This window comes from Grampus griseus (assembly GCF_964374135.1).
Source record: "Grampus griseus genome assembly, chromosome: 6".
In the NCBI taxonomy this organism is placed as follows: domain Eukaryota; kingdom Metazoa; phylum Chordata; class Mammalia; order Artiodactyla; family Delphinidae; genus Grampus; species Grampus griseus.
In genome coordinates this window covers 1,836,102-1,857,186 of record NC_139000.1, presented here as the reverse complement: position 1 = coordinate 1,857,186, position 21,085 = coordinate 1,836,102, and the positions used below count along the sequence as shown (strand labels likewise).

Sequence of the window (21,085 nt, the reverse complement as noted above, 5' to 3'; positions counted from 1 at the left end):
CCACCCACCCATCCACCCACCCACCCATCCACCCACCCATCCATCCACCCACCCACCCATCCCTTCATCCCTCCAGACTGTGCATTGTGTTAATCCACCAATAGGAACCGCCCAGGGCTGCCCCTCCCCGCTCACACAAGCCTTCGGCCGCCTCACTTGCCTCAGTCTCTGCTTCTTGTCTCTCGGGGTTGACTCTCACCTTGGGGGCAGTGTACACCCTCCTCCAGCAATCCTGAAGCAGGCCTTGCCCAAAGATGGGGCTCCAGACTCCTAGAGGTCCCAATCATAGCAGAAGAGATGGAAGCAGGGCCGGATCCTGGACAGGCTCGGGGGGTGAAGGAGGCAGCTGCCCACGCTTGGGACACCTAGAGCCGGCCTGAGGGGGTGGCACTGGGAAGGGGAACAAGGGCCATGGGGGTTGTACCAGAGCCACGTGGGCACCCCGGCCCTTCCCACAGATGACGACATGGGAGCAAGATGGTGGGGGGGGTCCTTGTGCCGCCCCCTCATGGAGCACACGGCAGCCCAGGGCGTGCACACTCAGGTGGTTGTGTGAACTGGGTGCACACACACGGGGACAGCTTGTGCAGGGGACCCATCAGGAGTGTGGTGATATGAGCTCCCGGTGTGGGGCAGAGGGTCACCCCCTGGCGCATGTCCCTGGGTCCTTCCTGGCATGGGGCTCTCCGGACCCCGGCCGACCCACGGGCCCGCCCTCCAGGACACAGCTGTCCTCAGTGCTGGCTCTGACCTGTCCTTGTCCAAGAGCCCGACCCAGGAAGTGTTCCTGACACTGGCAGCCAGCCTGGACCCACACCCTAGACCCTTCCTGCTTGGGGCCAAGCGGGAACTGTCCAGGCCCAGGGACACAGGGCACCTTCCTTCTTGGCCTCAGATGGAAGTCAGTGATACTGTCACAGAAAGCGGGCCTCAGGCTGTCCTGGAAGACAGTGTCTTCGTGGCCCCAAGGATGAGTCACAGGGCATTCGGGGAACCGCATGGCCTCCTCCTATATAAGGCCCCAAGCCCTCTGCCCCAGACTTCCCTTCTCTCCAGAGCTCAGAAGTGCAACCACGGCTGCAGCCATGAAGAGTCTCCTGCTCGCCCTGGGCTTGGCCCTCGTGTGTGGCGCCCAGGCTGCCCACATTCCCAATAAAGTGGAGGGTCTGGACATAAGAGAGGTATGGGCGTGGGCCCCGGGGGCTGGGGTCAGGGGCTGAGAGGGCGCAGGAAAGTCTAACACGGGTCAAAATGAGGCCATAGCATTGGGGGACCACTTCATCCCCCAGATGTTGGAGGGACTTGTCTCTCTCCAGCCACTTGGTTCCCAGACGCTCCTGTTTCCCTCTCCCTCCCGGGGTGGAGTCGTCCTCGAAGTTGCCACACCTGGATGGGGGCTGACTTAGGACTGCGCTGGGGGTTCGGTAGAGACGGGGGTTGTTCCAAATATGCAAGAACTCCCCACTCAGGCGTCACCACAGAGCTGGTGATCCCCGGGTGCACCTGGAACCCTAGCGCATCATGCTTCCTGAGAAACCCGGGCACATAGGAGACTCGGCGTGGCCCAGTTGAGGCGGGACTGAGAGCCCACTGTGGGGCTAGGGTCCCCTTCCCGGAGTGCAGCTCAAGGTCCCTCCCCAGGTGGCAGGGACGTGGCACTCCGTGGCCATGGCGGCCAGCGACATCTCCCTCCTGGACGCCGAGAGCGGCCCCCTGAGAGTGAACGTGGAGGAGCTGAGGCCCACCCCCCAGGGCGACCTGGAGATCATCCTGCAGAAATGGTGGGTGTGCCCCGCCCCCCGTGACACGGCACCACCCCTTCCCCGGGGCTGCGGGCCAGCGGGGGCAGCTCCAGGACTGGTGGGAGGTGGGCAGGGCTCCAGGTGGGCCCCAGCTGCACTGTGGGCGGAGCTGGGGCCCCAGGGAGGGGGAAACAGGGCTTGGAGGTTCTTGGTCCCCTTGGAGCCTTGCCCAGGGGCTGTGGGGCAAGAGGAGGCTACACAGAGCGGCCCCGGGGTCAGTGTGGGGAGAGGCCTGTGTGGAGACCACTGGGCAGCTGCAGGCTTGGGTCCTCAGGGCCTGGGCAGTTTCCACCATGAGCCCCACCTGCCCCCAGAGTGGGGGAGCCGGGGCGTCGGGGGACTCTGGGTCATGATGAGACCAGTATTCTTGGAAACACTGTGTCCAAAGCCCCATGCAGACAGGGTCAGTTCTGAGCTGCCACATGCCTTCGGCCACCAGCCAGCTCTCCCGTGGGGTTCTTGGCTGACTCTGTCTGCCCCATTGTCAACTTCCTGAGTCACTCGCTTGGGTCCAAGGAGGGCCGCTCCCACTCAGGCCAGCACCTGGTGACGGTGCTTTGGGCGGCCCAGGTGTCCTCCTGCCGTGAGGACACTTCCCGGAGCGCAGCTCCTGTCCCTCTGCAGGGTTTGTGAATGACCCCCACCACCATCTGGCTTTTCAGGGAAAACCAAAAGTGTGTTGAGAAGACCATCCTGGCTCAGAAGACCGAGGACCCTGCTGTATTCAAGGTCGACGGTGAGTGCCCCTAGCCCGGGCCCCATGCTCCCTTGGGGTAACCCCAGCACATGCGGGGCGTCGCCTGATGCTCTGAGACGCTCGCCATCCCGCCATCTGGGCAGCAGGATCGGGCTTGAGTGTGTGGCCTCGTCCTGTGCACCAGGCCCTGCTTCTCCCACCCTGTGGAAGGTACTCTCAGGGGGACAAGGCCTGGGATCCCCATGCTTTCCTGCCCCTTCTGCACCCCTGCTTGGTGTAGATGGAAGGAAGCGGGTATGTGTCCTATGCACCCGGGGGTGGGTTAGGGCACCAACATTTAAGAGCTGTTTCCAGTCTCGGCCTGAGTGCGGACGGGCTGGTCTCGCCCAGACGGTGCGGCTCGGAGAGTCCCCACTGGGGGTCCATAAAACTTGTGCTGCCGGTGGTGGGTTTCTGGCACCCAGTAGGGAGGGCGTCCCCTCGGTGTCCGGGAGCAGATATTCCGAGCCCGGTGGCTGCCGTGGGAGAGAGCGCTCCCAGGCGATGATCCGGGTGCCCCGACGGACATGGTGGAGGGACTCAGACAAGATTTCAGGCTCCATTTCGGCCCCTTTTCCAGATCACGGGGAAAGAAAGATTTCCGTGCTGGACACAGACTACACCACCTACATGATCTTCTGCATGGAGGCCCCCACGCCCACCGATGAGCACGGTGCAGCGTGCCAGTGCCTGTGTACGTGGCTGACCCCGTGGGGCGTGTCCGGAGATGTGGCCTTTGGTCAAGCTGTGAATAAGGGACGCTCAAGACTCCCCCGCACCTTCCTGGGCCCTGGTGGGAGGAGGGGGAGAGGGGCTGCCCCGCTGGCGCCTACAGGTCATGCTAGCAAAGGTCCCAGCCGTGGCGCCCGACACTGGCCGCCAGATGTGGAGTGACGTGCAGGGCAGGAGATGCGTGGGACAAGGTCCGGGACAGGCCAGCGGGACTGACGCAGGAGGCTCGGGGTCTCTCCCTGCGTGGAGGCGCCTCACCGACCAGCTGGTACAAGTAGCTAATACTCATCAACAGCCTTCTAGGAGGAGATTCTTAACGACTTCAGAGCACTTTCAGTTATGCAGCCAGCTTTAAAGGGAGATTTTCTGACCAAAGTAAATATACGGGCGATGCTCCCAAGGTGGCCATGGCGGGCAGTGGAGGCTCCTGGTCAAGTCAGTCAGCCCGGGGGGACTGGGGGAGACCAGGATAGGGGCGAGGCGGGTGCCTCTCCTCTGTGACCGTGCAGACCCCCAGCGCTGCCCCGGGAGGAGGAGGAGGGGGATGGGCCGGGGGGGGGGCAGGGGGCGGGGCCCTGGAGGGCAGGGGCGGGGCCCTGGAGGGCAGGGGGCGGGGCCCTGCAGACCACCCTGGGAAGCAGGGCTAGACCAAGCTCTACAGATCCCAGCGCATCAGTGCCTCCTTCCTGCGCTCGCTCCTGGGCGGGGGGGGGCCTCAGGGTCCCCGAGCTCTCGGGGGGGCGGGGGGAGCGGGGATGCCCCCAGGGACTGACCCCTCCCCCACAGCCAGGACCCTGCAAGTGGACAACGAGGTCTTGGAGAAATTCGAAAGAGTCCTGGAGTCTCTGCCCGAACACATGCGGATCAACCTGGACCTGAGCCAGAGGAAGGGTGAACTTAGCCCTGCCCAGGGTGAGAATCAGGGGAGCATCTTCCCCCCTTGCTGGACCCCCATTCTCCCCACGGCTGCCGGGAGGAAGGGGGTGAGGGCGCAGCGCCCCCGAGGTGGGCCCCCTCCCCACCCCCTGCCAGACCCCTCTGTCCCCGGGGCGTCCAGTCCCGTCCTGACCCTCCCGCACGGCTCTCCCTCCCCCACAGAGCAGTGCCGCGTCTAGGTGAGCTCCTGCCGGCGCCCTGGGGGTAACGTAACCCCCCTGCCCCACATCCTGGGCATGTGCACAGGGTGGGGGTCTTGGTGGGGCCCGGGCTCCCCCATCAGGCCCTGGGGTCCCCCTGGGGGAATGGCTGGAAGCTGGGGTCTCTCCTGGCGACTGCCGAGCCGCTGGCCGCGTGCCCACTCTTGAGGGGTGGCCTTTGGGGAGGTCGTTTCCTGTGTCCTGGCCTCACTCGCATGCTGACCTCCCCCTGCTCCCTCTGGGCAGGGCCGAGGGCCAAGGTGGAGGCCCCGGAAGCGGGCACCGGTGACAGACACTCCACCTGAGGGGGGAGGTGGGGGTCCCTCTCCCGAGGAGGGGCCGTCCTGCACCCCCAGGCCCAGCCCGGGGAAGGGGGCGCTGGCGAGGGTCCAGCAGGTTCCCCAGGAATCACAGGAGAGCCCCGTGTCCATTTCAGGGCCCGGGAGCCTTGGCCCCTCTGGGGACAGATGACGTCACCCCACCTCCCCCACCAGCAGGGTCAGGAGGCACCAGGACCAAGGTCACCCCTCTTGGGATCCAGGCCCCTCCGGGCCCCACCTGGGGTCTCCTGCTCGGGGGCGTTCCTCCTTCAGCAATAAAGCCATGAACCAGTGCACACTCCTGTCTGAGTCTTTCCTGGCCGATGCGCGTGGGCTGGGGACCCGGGCGGCTCAGGCGGTGACGCAGGGATGGGAAAGCTGGTACCTCCTCCAGACCCAGCCCTGAGCCCAGCGGGGCCCCAGCGGGACGCCTTGTCTGTGTCAGGCGGTGTTGGACACAATTTCCCTTTACTATTCATCCCACCTCTGTCGTCGTAGGGCTGCGGAAACCCTGTTTGCTGGTGGGACAGCTCACCCTGAAAATCATACATTTTCATTTAAATTTCTTGAAAAAGAAATGTCTTGGTACCTCCTGCCCTCCCTGGAGGTGGGGGTGTGTCAGAGCTCCAGGGTGGGTGGGGGCCTCAGGCGGATCCACAGGGACCAGCATCAAAGAGCAAGACCACCCCCCCCGTTAGAGCTCAGGGTCACCCCCTGACGGGACCCGCGGCAGGGCTGAGCCCCGCCCCTGCCAAGAGAGAAATGGGGGCAACAACATTGAGGCATTTCAGCTTCCTAAGGCCCTGCAGGTGCTGACGTGGCTGCACAGCCACGGAACCCCCAGTCCCTACACCAGTTCAGGGGCAAAGCTGAACCGGGCCCCTGGCCATCGGCTCCACGCTCCAGCTCTAACCTGACACCGAACCCCTCCGATGGGAAAGCTCCCAGGTCTGGCTTCACAGACGAAAAGGATGGACAGGACGGCAGGGCAGGGCCTGGCCACAGGGCGGTGAGAAGGCTGTGAGCCCGTTTCTGTGACTGCCGAGGGCAGCGGTCATCCTGGCTGGTCAAGAGCACAGGCTGCAGGCCAGCCTGACGACGCCCTGCTGTCACCTCTCTGCATCCGTTCCCTACCTGTAAAGTGGAGAGTGCGGAAGGAGCGGCCCCAGGGAGGCGTGGGTGAGGATGGAAGGAGAAGACAGCTCTCCTGCACCCAGAGCAGGGTCCACGCGCAGGAAGTGCGCAGCGACCACCGGGTGCCAGTGTGGCTCCCCCGCCGCCCCAGTCCTGCCACCTGACCTTCCCCACCATCGCCACCACCCGCCAGGGCCTCAGTCTCCTCGGACGTCAGGGCCAGCCCGAGACGGTGTGACAGCCCCCCGGTGGGTTCTTCCTGCCACTAACATAGTCAATTGAAAGCGAGCAAAGCCAACTGTGGCAGAGTTTAATAGAAAACTTCCCCAAAAGACCGTGGCAGCTGGACTTACAATGTGGACAAGATGGTGTGAAGCCATCTCCCCCTGCTCCTCCCTGCTAAGCACAATTATACAGCCTGGAAATTACACAAACGACAGCAAAAGCAGAAATCTGAAAAGTGGCAAAAGGAAGGCCAACTGGTTTGGGGCCCTGGGGTTGGGGGAGGGCACAGCGCAAGGTGTCACGTCTCCCCGACTCAAGCAAATAAGGGGACCCGGCCTGGTGTTTCCTGACCCAGCCAGAAAGGCAGCCAAGCTGGGGCATTCCCCGCCTGGATCAAACGGGAGTCCCTCTGACGACACCAGGCGAGCCCAGCACCTGCGGCAAGGGAGCCCAACCGGGGACCCTCCAGCAGTGATCAGCCATGGGTTGCGCTCCCTTTCCCACAGGAGAGCAGGCCTGAGATGGTCCTCCCCACTGGGAAACGCTGGCGGCCAGGCCTGAAGAAACCCTCCTCCCTTCAGGCAGCACGAGCAGGGACAGTGGGGGCCCAGGTAGCACCAGACACCCCTTTGTGGGGGTCAACATGGAGCCACAAAGGCTTTGGACATTAAACTGGAACCACAGTCCACGAGAATAGGCCAGGATAGTAGGAGGGAGACTGCTTGCTGTGACTAAAAAAAACAACGTCAAGTAACACCCAGGGTCTCCTATCATAACAGGTACAATGTCAAGGATACAATCAAAAATCACCTGTCATACCAAACACCAGGAAAATCACAACCTGGGTGAGAAAAGACAATACAGTGACACCAAAAGCAAGACGAATCAGTTGTCGACATTATCTGCTAGGGATTTGAAAGCAGCCTTTGTACACATGCTTCAACAAGTGATTCCGAACACACTTGACACAAGTGAAAACAGAAAATCTCACCAAAAACTGCAACCTACCATTAGAGAAATTAAAAGTTTCATTTCTGGATGGGCTCGGCAGTGGAGTGGAGACCCCCAATTCAAAACCGTAGGCAGGTTGAGAGTGAAAGGTTGCAAACAGATGTATCATGCTAACGTTAATGAAAAGAAAGCAGGAGTGGCTATTTTAATAACCAATAAAGTGTAGTTCCGAGCAAAGAAGATCACTACAGAGAGAGACATTACAGGGGACGAGGAGGACAGAAAAATTATTTGGAGAAACAGTGGCCCCAAATTCTCAAAATTAGATGAAAACTATAAATATACAGATTAAAGAAGCTCAACTAATATCAACCATGAAAAGCAGGAAGAAAACGACTCCAGGGCACAGAGAACAAAGTAATCGAAACCAGTAACAGAGAAAAAAAATTTGTGTAAAAAGGAACAAAGATGGTAGCACTTTTAAGAATGATTTTTGCTGGCAATGTTGGTTGTATATACTTCATGAGGTTAAAGAAAGTCCCTTCTGTTTCTATTTAGACAAAAGGTTTTGTTTTGGCTTGGTTTTAACCAGGAATTGCCGTTAAACTCTAACCAACGTGTTTTCTGCATTGAGGTGACCAAATAGTTTTTCTTTAACCGATTGAGGTTGTAAATTGCATCAGTATGTTTTATAATGTCAGATGACCCTTACCTTGCGGGGGAAAAAACAATTAGTCACCAGGCATTGTTATCCAGCACTGGATTTGGTTTTCTCCCTATGGTCTGGGGTACATTTTCCACTTATGCTATAGGTTAAGCTTTCTTGTCCTCTCCTGTCTTTTTTTTTTTTTTAAACACCCACTGGTCAGACTCATATGAGATGTATTTATCTCCCAAGTGATAGAGCTCAGGTCAACCATATTAGAAATAATGCCATACAGATGTCAATTAAAGTAGTGCTGTGTTCTTTAGTACTAGCCTTTGGTTGTTTCCACAGAAGGGATTGGCTCAGGAGCTATTAAACTAAAGGTATTCCCACTGCTATAAAAATGCTCCATAATTATTCAAATAATTATAATTTTAATAACTGTTAATTTTAAACAATTTTGCTCTAGTAAATGGCTTAGAAATTAGTTGTTTTCCAGAATTTAACACACTGTTCAGCCAGCCGTCTTCTTGGCAGCACACGAGGCTTTCTGTGGCGTGGGGGGTATTTGTAAATGCTGGTCACGCAGAGTTGGTTCACAACCACATTCCTTGCTCTGTGGCACAATGTTTTCCTCAAGCCTGTCTTCTGAGCTGCATGTTACCCTTTGCTGAATTTTCCAAGGAGAAGGAGGAGAATCTGGGATAAGAAACGTGTGCTTCCCCAAAGAGACTCTGAATAGACCTTTCATCGGGACCGTCTCACCTGAAATTCCCTTCCTGCTGTTGGCCACTGCTGAGTCATAATCCCGAGGGGAAGTGTCTCTAGGGATAGAGGCAAAGACCCCACAAGGGAGACTGAGAGGTTGTGGCCTTGGGCTCACCTCTGTTTCCAGTTGCGGTAGAAAGTCAGAGAGACTTCCTGAAAGAGTATTTTGCGATCTTTAAAAATCTTTGTTATTAGTGTGACCAAACCAAACTCAGGTCCGAGTGTCCACGTGCAGTAAATCCTATCTCCTGACACTGGTGTGTGATGAAGGAAGGGGTGGTGTTTATTGCAGGTGCCAAGCAAGGAGTCCAGGTAGCCAGTGCTTAAAAGGCCAGAGCTCCCCAAAGTCTTTCAGGGAAAGATTTTTAAAGACAGGGTGAGGGAGGGGGCTGTGGGTGTGTGATCGGCTGGTGGACATTCTTCTGATTGGTTGGTGGTGAGGTCATCAGGAGTCAACGACATCAACCTTCTGGTTCCGACTGGCCTGGGGTCTATGTGCTTTGGGGCAGCGTAGAGTTAACTTCTTCCACCTGGTGGAGGTTTCAGTACCTGCAAAACAGCTCAAAGGACATGGCTCAGAATATTATCTACAGCCCTTGAGGAGGAACTAAAGGTCCTTGGCTTTGTTTAATGGCTAAACTATTATAATTTTGACTTGTTTGACTGTTTTCCTTTCTTTCTGTAGTTTCTCACTTCTCTGATTAAATGTACTCTTTGGAACTCTGGGAAGGCCTAGGAGGCTAAACTTTTTCTACAAACAAGAGGCAAGTGGAGGACATGGGGGATGTGGGGGGAGTCTGTTCCGGGAAGGCCCCATAGGGTCCTGCTTGGTTACATTAGGACATTGGGGGTTTTTGACCCTTCCCCACGGGACATTGTTGATAGTACTTTTCCTGTTGCTATTTGAACTACAGTCCTGTAAACAACCCTTCATCAAAACTCCATCGTGCTTCCTCTTTATTCACTCACTCACGTGCCTATTCATTCCACAAACACGGACCCTGCTGGGGTGTGGAGAGAAATAACAAAAAGAGGGGGATGAGATAGAGTTGATCTAGGTCAGAGTCGTGAGCTCTATCTCATCCCCCTCTTTTTGTTATTTCTCTCAGCAGCCCCTCCACGCTTTGAAGAAGTTAGGAGATTAAGAGAACTGATGACTCTCTAAGTCTCTCAATCTAGTCCCAACTTGTTAGATCCAACCACAAACCGTATGCCACTAGCCACTTAAGTTTTGGTGAGCTTCAAGAGGCCATTCTGAGAAGTAGCAGAGTCGCCCAGGAAAGTCGGGGTTTTTTTGTTTTTTTTTTTATGCTTCCACTAAGCGAGCCTCAGAACAGAGTCATCTATAAGTACTCAGGTTTCGCAGCCAGGGGACCACACCTGTCTCATCTGTGCCCTCTTAGCCATTTCTTCTGCCACACTCAAGGCCAGGCTCTCACCTGTCCCTTAGATGCTCAGACTTTAACATGCACAGAACCATCTGGGGACCTGTCATGAATAGAGACCTTGAGCCCCACCACTTATGAACCGAATCTCAGGCTCAGGGGTGGGCCCGGTAATGGCTTGTTAGCTCCAAACTATCCTCACGCACACTAATGCTTGAAACAGACCCAGAGAGACAACAGCAGTGACCTCTTAATTCCCGATTGTGCTTTTAGTATTTCACCTAGTGTGTCTTAAATATCTTTACTAAAATAATCTTCTCAAAAATCTTCAATGGCTCCTAATTGTCTAGTAAAATGTTTATCTGACTTTTCCGGATTTCCAAAAATGTAAACCTAGCTAAAATTTTAAGTTATTCACTCCTAATCTACACAAAACTTATACAGGATAATTTCTTTTTTTTTTTTTTTTTTTTTTTTTTTTTGGTGGTACGCGGGCCTCTCACCACTGTGGCCTCTCCCATTGCAGAGCACAGGCTCCAGACGCGCAGGCTCAGCAGCCATGGCTCACGGGCCCAGCCGCTCCGCGGCATGTGGGATCTTCCTGGACCGGGGCACAAACCCGTGTCCCCTGCATCAGCAGGCAGACTCCCAAACACTGCGCCACCAGGGAAGCCCAATTTCATGTTTCTTAAATATTGATTATATTTTTCCATCTCTAGCTTTGCTCATTTTGTTCCCTCTTTTTAAATTCTTATCAGTTCTTCAAGTCGTCTCAAATTTCCTTAAGAGGACTGTACTGCCTATGTTTTCTTCTAGGAGTTTTAGTTTCAGGTTTTACATTTAAGTTTTTAATCCATTTTGAGTTTATTTTTGTACACGGTGTTACAAAGTGGTCCAGTTTGATTCTTTTGCATGTAGTGGTCCAGTTTTTCTAACACCATTTATTGAAGAGGCTGTCTTTTCTCCATTATATATTCTTGCCTCTTTTGTTGTAGATTAATTGACCATATTAGTTGGGTTTATTTCTGGGATCTCTGTTCTGTTCCATTTACCCCTGTGTCTGTTTTTGTGCAAGTACCATACTGTTTTGATGACCGTAGCTTTGTACTATAGTCTGAGGTCATAGAGCATGATACCTCCAGTTCTGTTCTTCTTTCTCAAGATTGTGTTTGGCTATTCGGGTCTTTTGTGTCTCCATACAATTGTTAGAATTATTTGTTCTAGTTCTGTGAAAAATGCCATTAGTATTTTGATAGGGATTGCATTAAATCTGTAACTTGCCTTGGGTTGTATGGTCTTTTTAACAATATTAATTCTTCCAATCCATGAGCATGGTATATCTTTCTCTCTGTGTCATCTTCAATTTCTTTCATCAGTGTCTTAGAGTTTTCTGAGTACACGTCTTTTACCTCCTTGGTTAGATTTATTCCTAGGCATTTTATTCTTTCTGATGCAATTGTAAATGGGATTGTTTCTGTAATTCCTCTTTCTGATAGTTCATTGTTAGTGTATAGAAAAGCAACAGATTTCTGTGTATTAATTTTGTATCCTGCTGCTTTACTGAATTAATTTATTAGCTTTTTGGTGTCATCCTAAGGATTTTCTCTATATAGTATCATGTCAACTGCAAACAGTGACAGTTTTACTTCTTCCTTTCCAATTCGGATTTCTTTTATTTCTTTTTCTTGTCTGAGGGCTGTGGCTAGGACCCCCAGTACTATGTTGAATAAAAGTGGTGACAGTGGACATCCTTGTCTTGTTTCTGATCATAGAGGAAATGCTTTCAGCTTTTCATCATTGAGAATGATGTTGGCTGTGGGCTTGTCCTATGTGGCCTTTATAATGTTGAGGTTTGTTCCCTCTATACACACTTTGATGAGAGTTTTTAGCATAAAAGTATGTTGAGTTTTGTTGAAAGCTTTTTCTGCATCTATTGAGATGATCATATGGTTCTTATTCTTCACTTTGTTAATGTGGTATATCACATTGATTGATTTGCAGATATATTTGCATCCCTGGGATAAATCCCACTTGATCATGGTGTATGGTCTTTTTAATGTACTGTTGAATTCACCTTGCTAATATTTTGTTGAGGATTTTTACGTCTACGTCCATCAGTGATATTGACCTATAATTTTCTTTTTTTGTAGTGTTTTTGCCTGGTTTTGGTATCAGGGTGATGCTGGCCTCATGGAATGAGTTCAGAAGTGTTTCCTCCTCTTCAATTTTTTGGAATAGTTTGAGAGGGATAGGGGTTAACTCTTTAAATATTTGGTAGAATTCACCTGTGAAGCCATCTGGTCCTGGACTTCTGTTTCTGGGAGTTTTTAAATTACTGATTTAATTTCATTACTGGTAATTGGTCTGTTCCTATTTTCTATTTCTTCCTGGTTCAGTCTTGGGAGACTGTACATTTCAAGGAAATTGTCCATTTCTTGTAGGCTGTCCATTTTATTGGACATGCGTGGGGGGCACCTGGTGCCGGCCACCACGGTCATGAGCAGCGAAACTCAGACTGGCTTCCCGGTGCTGAGGTTGAGGCCCCGAGCAGCATGGCATCCTCAGCTGTGTGAAGGCCCACTGACCCTGCCCGGCCCCACGATTTCATTCTGAGATAGGTGATTTCCTGCTTCTGCAGTTACAGGCCCGACTTCCTGACATGGTTCTAAAGAGCAAGGGGTTTTGGTGGGAGGGGGAGCGACTGAGAGCTGGTGGGGGCCCAGGTCTCCTCCCAGGTCCCACTTTCTGGGGCAACGCGTGACCTGGGGAAAGCTGAGCCCTTAGATCTCAGTCTCCCTCCCACAATGGACAATGCCAACTGCCCAAGGCCAGTGGGTGCTTTTTTTTCCTTTTCTCTCTCTCTCTCTCTCTTTTTTTTCTCCAATTTTATTTTTTGGATGGTATTCTATGGAAACTGAAGGTTCCTGGAAGTTATGAATAGTTGTGCCCTGAAGGGCATGCTTTGTGGTCTCGGTTCACAGGAACACGTGAGAACCTGCAGCACGGATGCCCCGCAGCTGGTGGGATCCCGATTTCCCAAGCTCACCGAGAAACACGGTGCTTGTTTCTCTCTGGCTGACCTCCCTCTGCCCTGCGTGACCCAGTTCTGAGAGCGGAGCTGTGTTGAAGGGGATGGCCTCTCGCATCTGACCCCTGGGTCCAAGCCGCCCGTGCTGATGTCCTAGGGGGCCACCCACTGAGCGGGGGGGCTTCTAACTACAGAAGTGTGCCCTGTCCTGTCTGAGGCCAGAAGTCCACAGTTCGGGCGTCGGAGGACCAAGGTCCCTCCAGAGACTCCCAGGAAGGACCCTTCCCCGCTTCTCCAGCTGCTGGTGTTGCATCAGTCCTTGGAGCCTGATCTCGTAGAAGCCGCGCTCCAATCTCTGCCTCCGCGTTCAATGCCTTCTCCCTGTGTCCCCTCCGTGTCCTCGTCTTCTCTTACAAGGACACCAGACAGTACATCAGCCCCCTTCCAGCACGCCTCATCTGAACTATTTACACCTGTAAAGACCCTGTTTCCAAATAAGGTCCCATCCTGAGGTTCTGGGTGAACGTGTGTTCTGGGGCGACAGAATTCAACTCCGTAACTGCCTGTGGCTCGTCGCAACAGAGGGAACTGGGGACCCTGAGCTTGGAGGATCGTCGCAAGAATTAAAGGAGATGAAACAGATCAGGGCGAGGACTGGGGCTGCCCGAGCCTCCTTCTTTCACAGCCCCCACCCTGGGAAAGGGGAGTCTGAGGGCAGCCTGGGGTCCTGCAGTCTCTCCAGTGCACGGGCTCTTTCCTGGTACAGTAACCAGTGGCCTCTACAGGAAAGAAACCAGAGGCCAGATAGCAAACCAGAGCTAGTCTAGGAGACCCCTTAGCCTCCCAAGACGCTGACAATGACAGTGGCTACCTGGAAAGACCCTACACGTCGGGGGGGGGCACAGGGGCCGACCCTCCAAGTCTCCCACCATCGGGAGATATCCCCACCTTGCCCCTTTCCCCCACCCCAGAGTCCACGCCCCCGCCACCCCGAGATGAGCAGGTTAATCACTTGGAATGTCAATTGATGGCCTTTGCAGCCCCCCTGGCACGGGACACAGGGCCTGCACAGCCCCCAGGGGTGTTGTTGTCAAGGTGGACTCAGCGAGACAGATGCTTCTGTGTCCTGCTCGATGCCCCTCCAGACTTAGGTACACGCCCAGCGCCAGGGCCCCGTCCCTCCCAAGGTGCTGAAGGCGACTTGAGCGGTATGGAGGGAAGTGTCCTGGGAGATTTAAAACGTAAGATTCGGTGGATCGAAGATTCAGATACTGTGGACCTTTCTATCACGCTCACAGACACGGAGCACGCGGTGTTGCTCCGCTGCACCCCCAAAGGTCAGGTCGCCTTCCCGGCTGGGTGGCTCTGGGGGTTCGCATGACTGCTGCTGTCAGCATTGTTGTCTTTATTGCCACCCTAACTGGGCAGCAGACACTTGCAGAGCTCTCACTACAGGCCAGGCCCATCCTTGGAGCCCCACCTGAGCCCCACGTCACCCTCACCCCAGCCTGCAGGGGGTGGGGTGACCGCAGAGAGCCCTTCGCCCAAGGCCACGTCCGTGGGGTTTGGAGGAGCCGATGCCCGAGACAGGAGAGTGTACCAGAAGCAGGAGGAACCCAGCGGGACCATAGCCCTTCGGGAGGCCTCGCTCAGCAGGACCGGGTGGGAGGCCCCGGGAGCTAGTGGAGCCCCCAGGAAGGGCAGCCCACAAGAGAGGGGTGACGGGTGCGGGTGACAGGACCCCCTTGTTCGGGGCAGACGGCCACCCCCTGGCTCACGTCCCTGGGTCCTTCCTGGCATGGGGCTCTCCGGACCCCGGCCAACCCACGGGCCCGCCCTCCAGGACACAGCTATCCTCAGTGCTGGCTCTGACCTGTCCTTGTCCAAGAGCCCGACCCAGGAAGTGTTCCTGACGCTGGCGGCCAGCCTGGACTCGCACTCCAGACCCTTCCTCTCTGGGGCCAAGCAGGAGACGTCCAGTCCCGGGGACGCAGGGGACCTTCCTGCTTGGCCTCGGAGGGAAGAAGGCCTCCTATTGTCCCAGCTGAGGAAACCACCCGAGGGCCTGAGGGTGAGTCACAGGGGATTCGGGGAACTGCGTGGCGGGGAGCCCAGCACAGGCTGGCCGGCTGGCCCTCCTCCTATATAAGACCCCGAGCCCAGTGCCTCAGCCTTCGTCTCCCTCCAGAGCCCAGAAGAGCCACCAAGCCTGCAGCCATGATGTGCCTCCTGCTCGCCCTGGGCCTGGCCCTCACGTGTGGCACCCAGGCTCTCAGCGTCATCCGGACCATGGAGGACCTGGACATCCAAAGGGTTCGAGGGGGGCTGGGTGGGTGGTGAGCTGCAGGGCGGGCAGGGGTCTCAGAGGCCAAGGGGAGACAGAGGAGGCTGTGATGTCTGGGGTGCGCATTACCCTGCCAGGGCCGCCCTAACAAATACCCCCGACAGGGCCGCTTAACCAACACGGTTATCGTCTCGCATCCTGGAGGCTGGAAGTCTGAGATCAGGGTGTCGGCAGGGCTGGTTTCTCCTGAGGCCGCTCTCCTGGGCGTGTAGACGGCTGTCTTCTCCCTGTGTCTTTACCTGGTCATCCCTGTGTCCAATTTCCTCTCCTTATGAGGTCATCAGTCCCACTGGATCAGGGCCCACCCTAATGGCCTCATCTTACCTTTGTCATCTCTTTAAAGACCCTGTCTCCAAAGAGTTATGTTCTGAGGCTCTGGGGGTTAAAGGGACACAGTTAAGCCCCTAATAGGGCCTCTCTGCCCCCCAACCTTTCCCCACCTCCAGCCACGTCTCCCCAAGGTCCAAACATTCCCACTTGTGTGATGGGCTCCTCCGGGTCCTTCTTGGGGCTCAGAGTGAGTTTAGGGAGAACATTCCTCAGGGTGCCGAGGAGGGGGTGTCTCAGGGCTGCCTCAGGTCGGGGTGGGACAGAGAGCCCACCATGGGGACGGGGTCCCCTTCCCGCCCCCGGAGTGCCAATCAAGCCCGCTCCCCAGGTGGCAGGGACGTGGCACTCCGTGGCCATGGCAGCCAGCGACATCTCCTTGCTGGACACCGAGAGCGCCCCCCTGAGAGTGAACGTGGAGGAGCTGAGGCCCACGCCCCAGGGCGACCTGGAGATCTTCCTGCAGAAAAGGTGCACGTGGTCCCCACACCCAGCCGGGGCTGCAGGCCAGCAGGGGGCGGGCGGCGGTCAGGGCTCCTGGTGGGGCCCGGCTGCACTCTGGGCGGGACCAGGGCCCCAGGGACGGGCAATGGGGCCCTCGGAGCCCCACCCAGGGCTTTTTTTTTCTTTTAACTTTTATTAATTTGATGCTTCGGAACATAATAAAATAAATGAACATAAAACATCATTTTAGTTAACTTGGAGAGGGAGATAAAATCCACTGAAGTGAAAACACGTAGGAAGGATATGTGCATTCAGGCAGTTACTTTAATTCTGTGTTAGGTTAAGGATTACGAATGTACTTGAGCAACGGGGAGACGTTTTGCATCTTTTCTGGTCTGAACACTTCGATATCTCAGATGAACGGGATGTCTCAGAGACAAAGCAGAGGGGGGAGAGCCCAATCTGCCCTCGGAGCGGGGGTGGGGTGCAGAGATGGGGACCCGAACCCCAGGATTGTCTGCAGGTGCAGGTCATTGCCCCGGACCGCGGGGCCTGGCCGCTCCCGGCCCTTTTCTCCCTCACTCCGTCTGACCTCTTGTGGCCTGTCCAACCTGGTCACCTGTGGCCCTAGAGGTTACTGTGAGCACAGCCAAGGCCTGGGTGACCAGCTGGGCTCCAATGCCCCCCCGGCTCGGGCCCCTCCCGGGGCCAGCTTCCACCCTGGCCCACAGTTTGGCCTGATCAACAGTGCATGGCCTGTGCACGTGGCTCAGGAAACGCCTGCCTTTCAGGGAGAAGGACGGGTGTGTTAAGGAGAAGATCATCGCAGAAAAAACCGAGATCCCTGCTGTGTTCAAGATCAACTGTAAGTGCCGGGTCTGTGGTAGGAGCCCCACCACCCTGGGGGGCTCTGGGCAGGTGCAGGGGGCTGGCACCGGGCCCGAGGATGCCAAGGGGCTGGGGGTGACGAGTGATGCTGTTATTACACCAGCTTCACTGCCCTCCCTGCCCCTTGCCCGGTGCTGTGGGGCCAGTGGCCGTGGGCAGGCCCCTGCTAGGCTGGCCCTACTCCCCAAGGTGACTCTCCAAGCTCTCTCTGCCGGGCGGGAGCTCGGGCCCCTCAGGCTGAGCTCAGGAAGCATCTGTGCCCGTCCAGGAGGAGCTCAGAGCCACTGTCAGCGGTCAGGATGCCCCACGGCCCCCAGCCCACCACATGGGTTCCTCCATCTCCACGAGACGGGTTCCTTCCCTCATCCACTGGCTCACTCATTCCTCACTAAATCCAAGATGAGAAAGCGCCATGGGGGGCAGGGGGCTTCCACCAGGGCCGCTCCTGCTGGGAGCCTGGGCCACCTTGGGACTCACTCACTCACTCACTCTTGTCTGTGCCAGACAAGAACTGACCACTGCCAGGGCGCCTGCCCCAGGGGCTCCAGAGCCACCTGCCCGCACTGGCTCAGGATGCTGGCGTTGCCCCTGAAGCTACCTGACCCTGCGGTGCAGCTGCTGCCGCCCGCTGGCCTCTGTCAGGGCAACCCTCACTCCTGCTGCCCCAGTTCCCACTGCTCAGGGCTGCCCCGCGATGTAACCGTTCTTGGGACGTTCCCCTCCTCCCTCGCTCGGCGGTGCCCAGTCTCACCTGAGGTCGGCGTGACAACCCCATTTCTTTCTTTCATTTTTTTTTTTTTACATCTTTATTGGAGTATAATTGCTTTACAATGGTGTGTTAGTTTCTGCTTTATAACAAAGTGAATCAGTTATACATATACACATGTTCCCATATCTCTTCCCTCCTGCGTCTCCCTCCCTCCCACCCTCCCTATCCCACCCTTCCAGACGGTCACAAAGCACCGAGCTGATCTCCCTGTGCTATGCGGCTGCTTCCCACTAGCTATCTACCTTACGTCTGTTAGTGTGTATATGTCCATGCCTCTCTCTCGCTTTGTCACAGCTCACCCTTCCCCCTCCCCATATCCTCAAGCCCATTCTCCAGTAGGTCTGTGTCTTTATTCCTCTTACCCCTAGGTTCTTCATGACATTTTTTTCTTAAATTCCATATATATGTGTTAGCAGACGGTATCTGTCTTTCTCTTTCTGACTTACTTCACTCTGTATGACAGACTCTAGGTCCATCCACCTCACTACAAGTAGCTCAGTTTCATTCCTTTTCATGGCTGAGTAATGTTCCATTGCATATATGCGCCATTTCTTGACCACTCTGGCTCCCGGGGGGCATCTTGGATTGAGCGCTGCGTGTTCCTGAGTCCAGGAGGCGGTGGAACGTCTCTGGCGCAGCCACAGTTGATGGGCCTGGGGACGGCTTTGGGGGAGGGGCTGCGGCACGTTGGCGTGCGGGCAGTGCAGGAGGCACTCCCGGCCCAGTCCTTGCCGGGTGGTGACCAGAGGAGCTGGCCAGCACTGCCCCCGCTGGAACTTACTTCTGCCCTGTCTTGGTCTCCCTTCCAGTCCTGAATGAGAATAAGATCTTCGTGTTGGACTCCGACTACACAAACTACCTGCTCTTCTGCATGGAAAACACGGCTGACCCCGAGCGCAGCCTGACCTGCCAGTACCTGGGTATGCGCCCAAGCCCTGCTTCCCGGGGAGACCCGCGGTGTGGTCCTCACTGCGGAGAGCGCGTGGGAACGGGGGAGCCTGACACCTGAGGAAGAGGAGGAGGGGTGAGGGGTCATCGGGAGAGGGTCGCATCCTGTGGCCTGGTCTCCTGTGGGCCGGGGGGTGGTTGGGGACGAGGGACAGACCGCGGGCTGAGGGGCAGGCGGACTGCAAGCGCTGTGACTGGTGTGACCATCACAACGGAGCCGGCGGGTCACTATGAATCCAACAGCCTTTGTTACTCAGGAGTTTCAATTACTTCACCAAATAAGAATTCAGTCACAGAGACATCTTTCAACTATAACGTCCTGAAAACAAATGTCAGGTGACATCTTTATTGTCACAGACATGTGCCACTGTGTGTTCCCAGGGAAGTGGCCGTGGGCATCAGGCAGTGCAGGCTCCTGGTCATAAGTCAGCCAGCCCCGGGGTGGGGCGGGGAGGGCAGGAGGAGACCCAGACGTCCGGAGAGGGCTGCCGTGCAGACCCCCACTGCAGTGCACCGGGAGGACGACGAGGGGAATGGGCCGAGCGGGGAGGGCAGGGGCCCCGGAGGGCGGGGGCGCTGCGCCCTGCAGACCACCCTGGGAGGGTGGGTGGGGCAGGGCCCTCGGCGTCCCCGAGCTCTGGGGGGGGCAGGGGTGCCCCCAGGGACTGACCCCTCCCCCACAGCCAGGACCCTGCAAGTGGACGACGGGGTCATGGAGAAATTCAACAAAGCCATCAAGCCCCTGCCCATGCACATCCGGCTCTCCTTCAGCCCGACCCAGCTGGAAGGTGAGCTCCCAGGCCCCGCCCCGGCTCCCTGGGCAGAAAGCCACCAGCCCCGGGGAAGACTTCCTCCCGTGGTGAGCCCCATTCTCCCCAGGGCTCCCGGGAGGAAGGGGGTGGAGGTGCAGCGCCCTGAGGTGGGCCCCTGCCTCCCCACCCCCTGCCAGGCCCCTCTGTCCCTGGGGCTCCCAGTCCCGTCCTGACCCTCCCGCACGGCTCTCCCTCCCCCACAGAGCAGTGCCGCGTCTAGGTGAGCTCCTGCCGGCGCCCTGGAGGTAACGTAACCCCCCTGCCCCACATCCTGGGCACGTGCAAAGGGTGGGGGTCTTGGTGGGGCCCGGGCTCCCTCATCAGGCCCTGGGGTCCCCCTGCGGGAATGGCTGGAAGCTGGGGTCTCTCCTGACGACTGCAGAGCCGCTGGCTGCGTGCCCACTCTCGAGGGGTGGCCTTTGGGGAGGTCGTTTCCTGTGTCCTGGCCTCACTCGCCTGCTGACCTCCCCCTGCTCCCTCTGGGCAGGGCCGAGGGCCAAGGTGGAGGCCCCGGAAGCGGGCACCGGTGACAGACACTCCACCTGAGGGGAGAGGCGGGGGGTCCCTCTCCCGAGGAGGGGCCGTCCTGCACCCCCAGGCCCAGCCCGGGGAGGGGGCGCTGGCGAGGGTCCAGCAGGTTCCCCAGGAATCACAGGAGAGCCCCGTGTCCATTTCAGGGCCCGGGAGCCTTGGCCCCTCTGGGGACAGACGACGTCACCCCCACCTCCCCCACCAGCAGGGTCAGGAGGCACCAGGACCAAGGTCACCCCTCTTGGGACCCAGGCCCCTCCAGGCCCCGCCTGGGGTCTCCTGCTCGGGGGCGTTCCTCCTTCAGCAATAAAGCCATAAACCAGTGCACACTCCTGTCTGAGTCTTTCCTGGCCGATGCGTGTGGGCTGGGGACCCGGGCGGCTCAGGCGGTGACACAGGGCCGGGACCTAAGGTGTCTGCCTCACAGGCCTCATGACACCTGGGGGCCCTGCACACGTCATCACGGCTCCTTTAAACTTCTGGAAACTAGGTAGGGACGCGGCAGAGGCACCTGCCAGTTAGCTTTGCATCTTCAGCCAACACCCAAACTCCACAAAGGACAGGAAACGGAAAATTGCTGTCCCTTAGTCTAATAAACATTGATATAAAAGCTTAATTTAGTTGCTTGCAGATCAAATTCTGCCCTCTTTTACAAATGCAGCCCCATGACCCTCATGACCAGCTTTCAGGAACATAAAGGTAATTGCTACTAGTAAGACTATTGATATCAAACTTCATATGCCAAAAATGCATTGATCTTTTCTGTGCTAAAATGCAATAGAGAGATTTCCCCTGGATAGAGGAGCTGGACAAAAGAGGTCACCCTTGGAGGACACTTGTTCTGCAACCACTTTTGAGCATCACAAATGGAAAGGGGGTATACAGCGACAGAAACGGGGATTTTTAAATCATAAGAACAGTTTACGTATAACATAATATATGCACATATTGCTATAGGTATAGTTACATATAATAACAATTTATGTATAATATTAAAGTTTTGAAAATATAGGTAAAGTGGATACATTTCTAGAAAACTATTAAATACCAATATTGGCTAAGAAAGAAAACTTTGAAACAACAATAACTCTAGAAAGTAAAGAACGGTTCCAGTGCCAGATCTTCTCAGTCTATGGATGAGAACCAGCAAACCGCCGTC

The 21,085-nt window shown here is 56.1% G+C and overlaps 2 protein-coding genes across 2 annotated transcripts; both read left to right on the top strand.

Moving 5' to 3' along the window:
- Positions 1 to 1,085: 1,085 nt before the first annotated feature.
- On the top strand, positions 1,086 to 4,711 carry LOC309823734 (beta-lactoglobulin-2-like; the record flags this gene model as incomplete). Its single annotated transcript, XM_082656270.1, has 6 exons — positions 1,086 to 1,181; positions 1,642 to 1,781; positions 2,465 to 2,538; positions 3,119 to 3,232; positions 4,057 to 4,182; positions 4,653 to 4,711. The coding sequence occupies 6 exons, from the start codon at positions 1,086 to 1,088 to the stop codon at positions 4,709 to 4,711; spliced, it is 609 nt and encodes a 202-aa protein (XP_082512396.1).
- Positions 4,712 to 14,862: 10,151 nt separating this feature from the next.
- On the top strand, positions 14,863 to 20,232 carry LOC309824434 (beta-lactoglobulin-like). The gene is made up of 8 exons (XM_082657313.1): positions 14,863 to 14,934; positions 15,052 to 15,176; positions 15,866 to 16,005; positions 16,770 to 16,843; positions 18,445 to 18,555; positions 19,267 to 19,371; positions 19,599 to 19,640; positions 20,073 to 20,232. The coding sequence occupies exons 2-7, from the start codon at positions 15,081 to 15,083 to the stop codon at positions 19,613 to 19,615; spliced, it is 543 nt and encodes a 180-aa protein (XP_082513439.1). The 5' UTR covers positions 14,863 to 14,934; positions 15,052 to 15,080; the 3' UTR covers positions 19,616 to 19,640; positions 20,073 to 20,232.
- Positions 20,233 to 21,085: the final 853 nt, after the last annotated feature.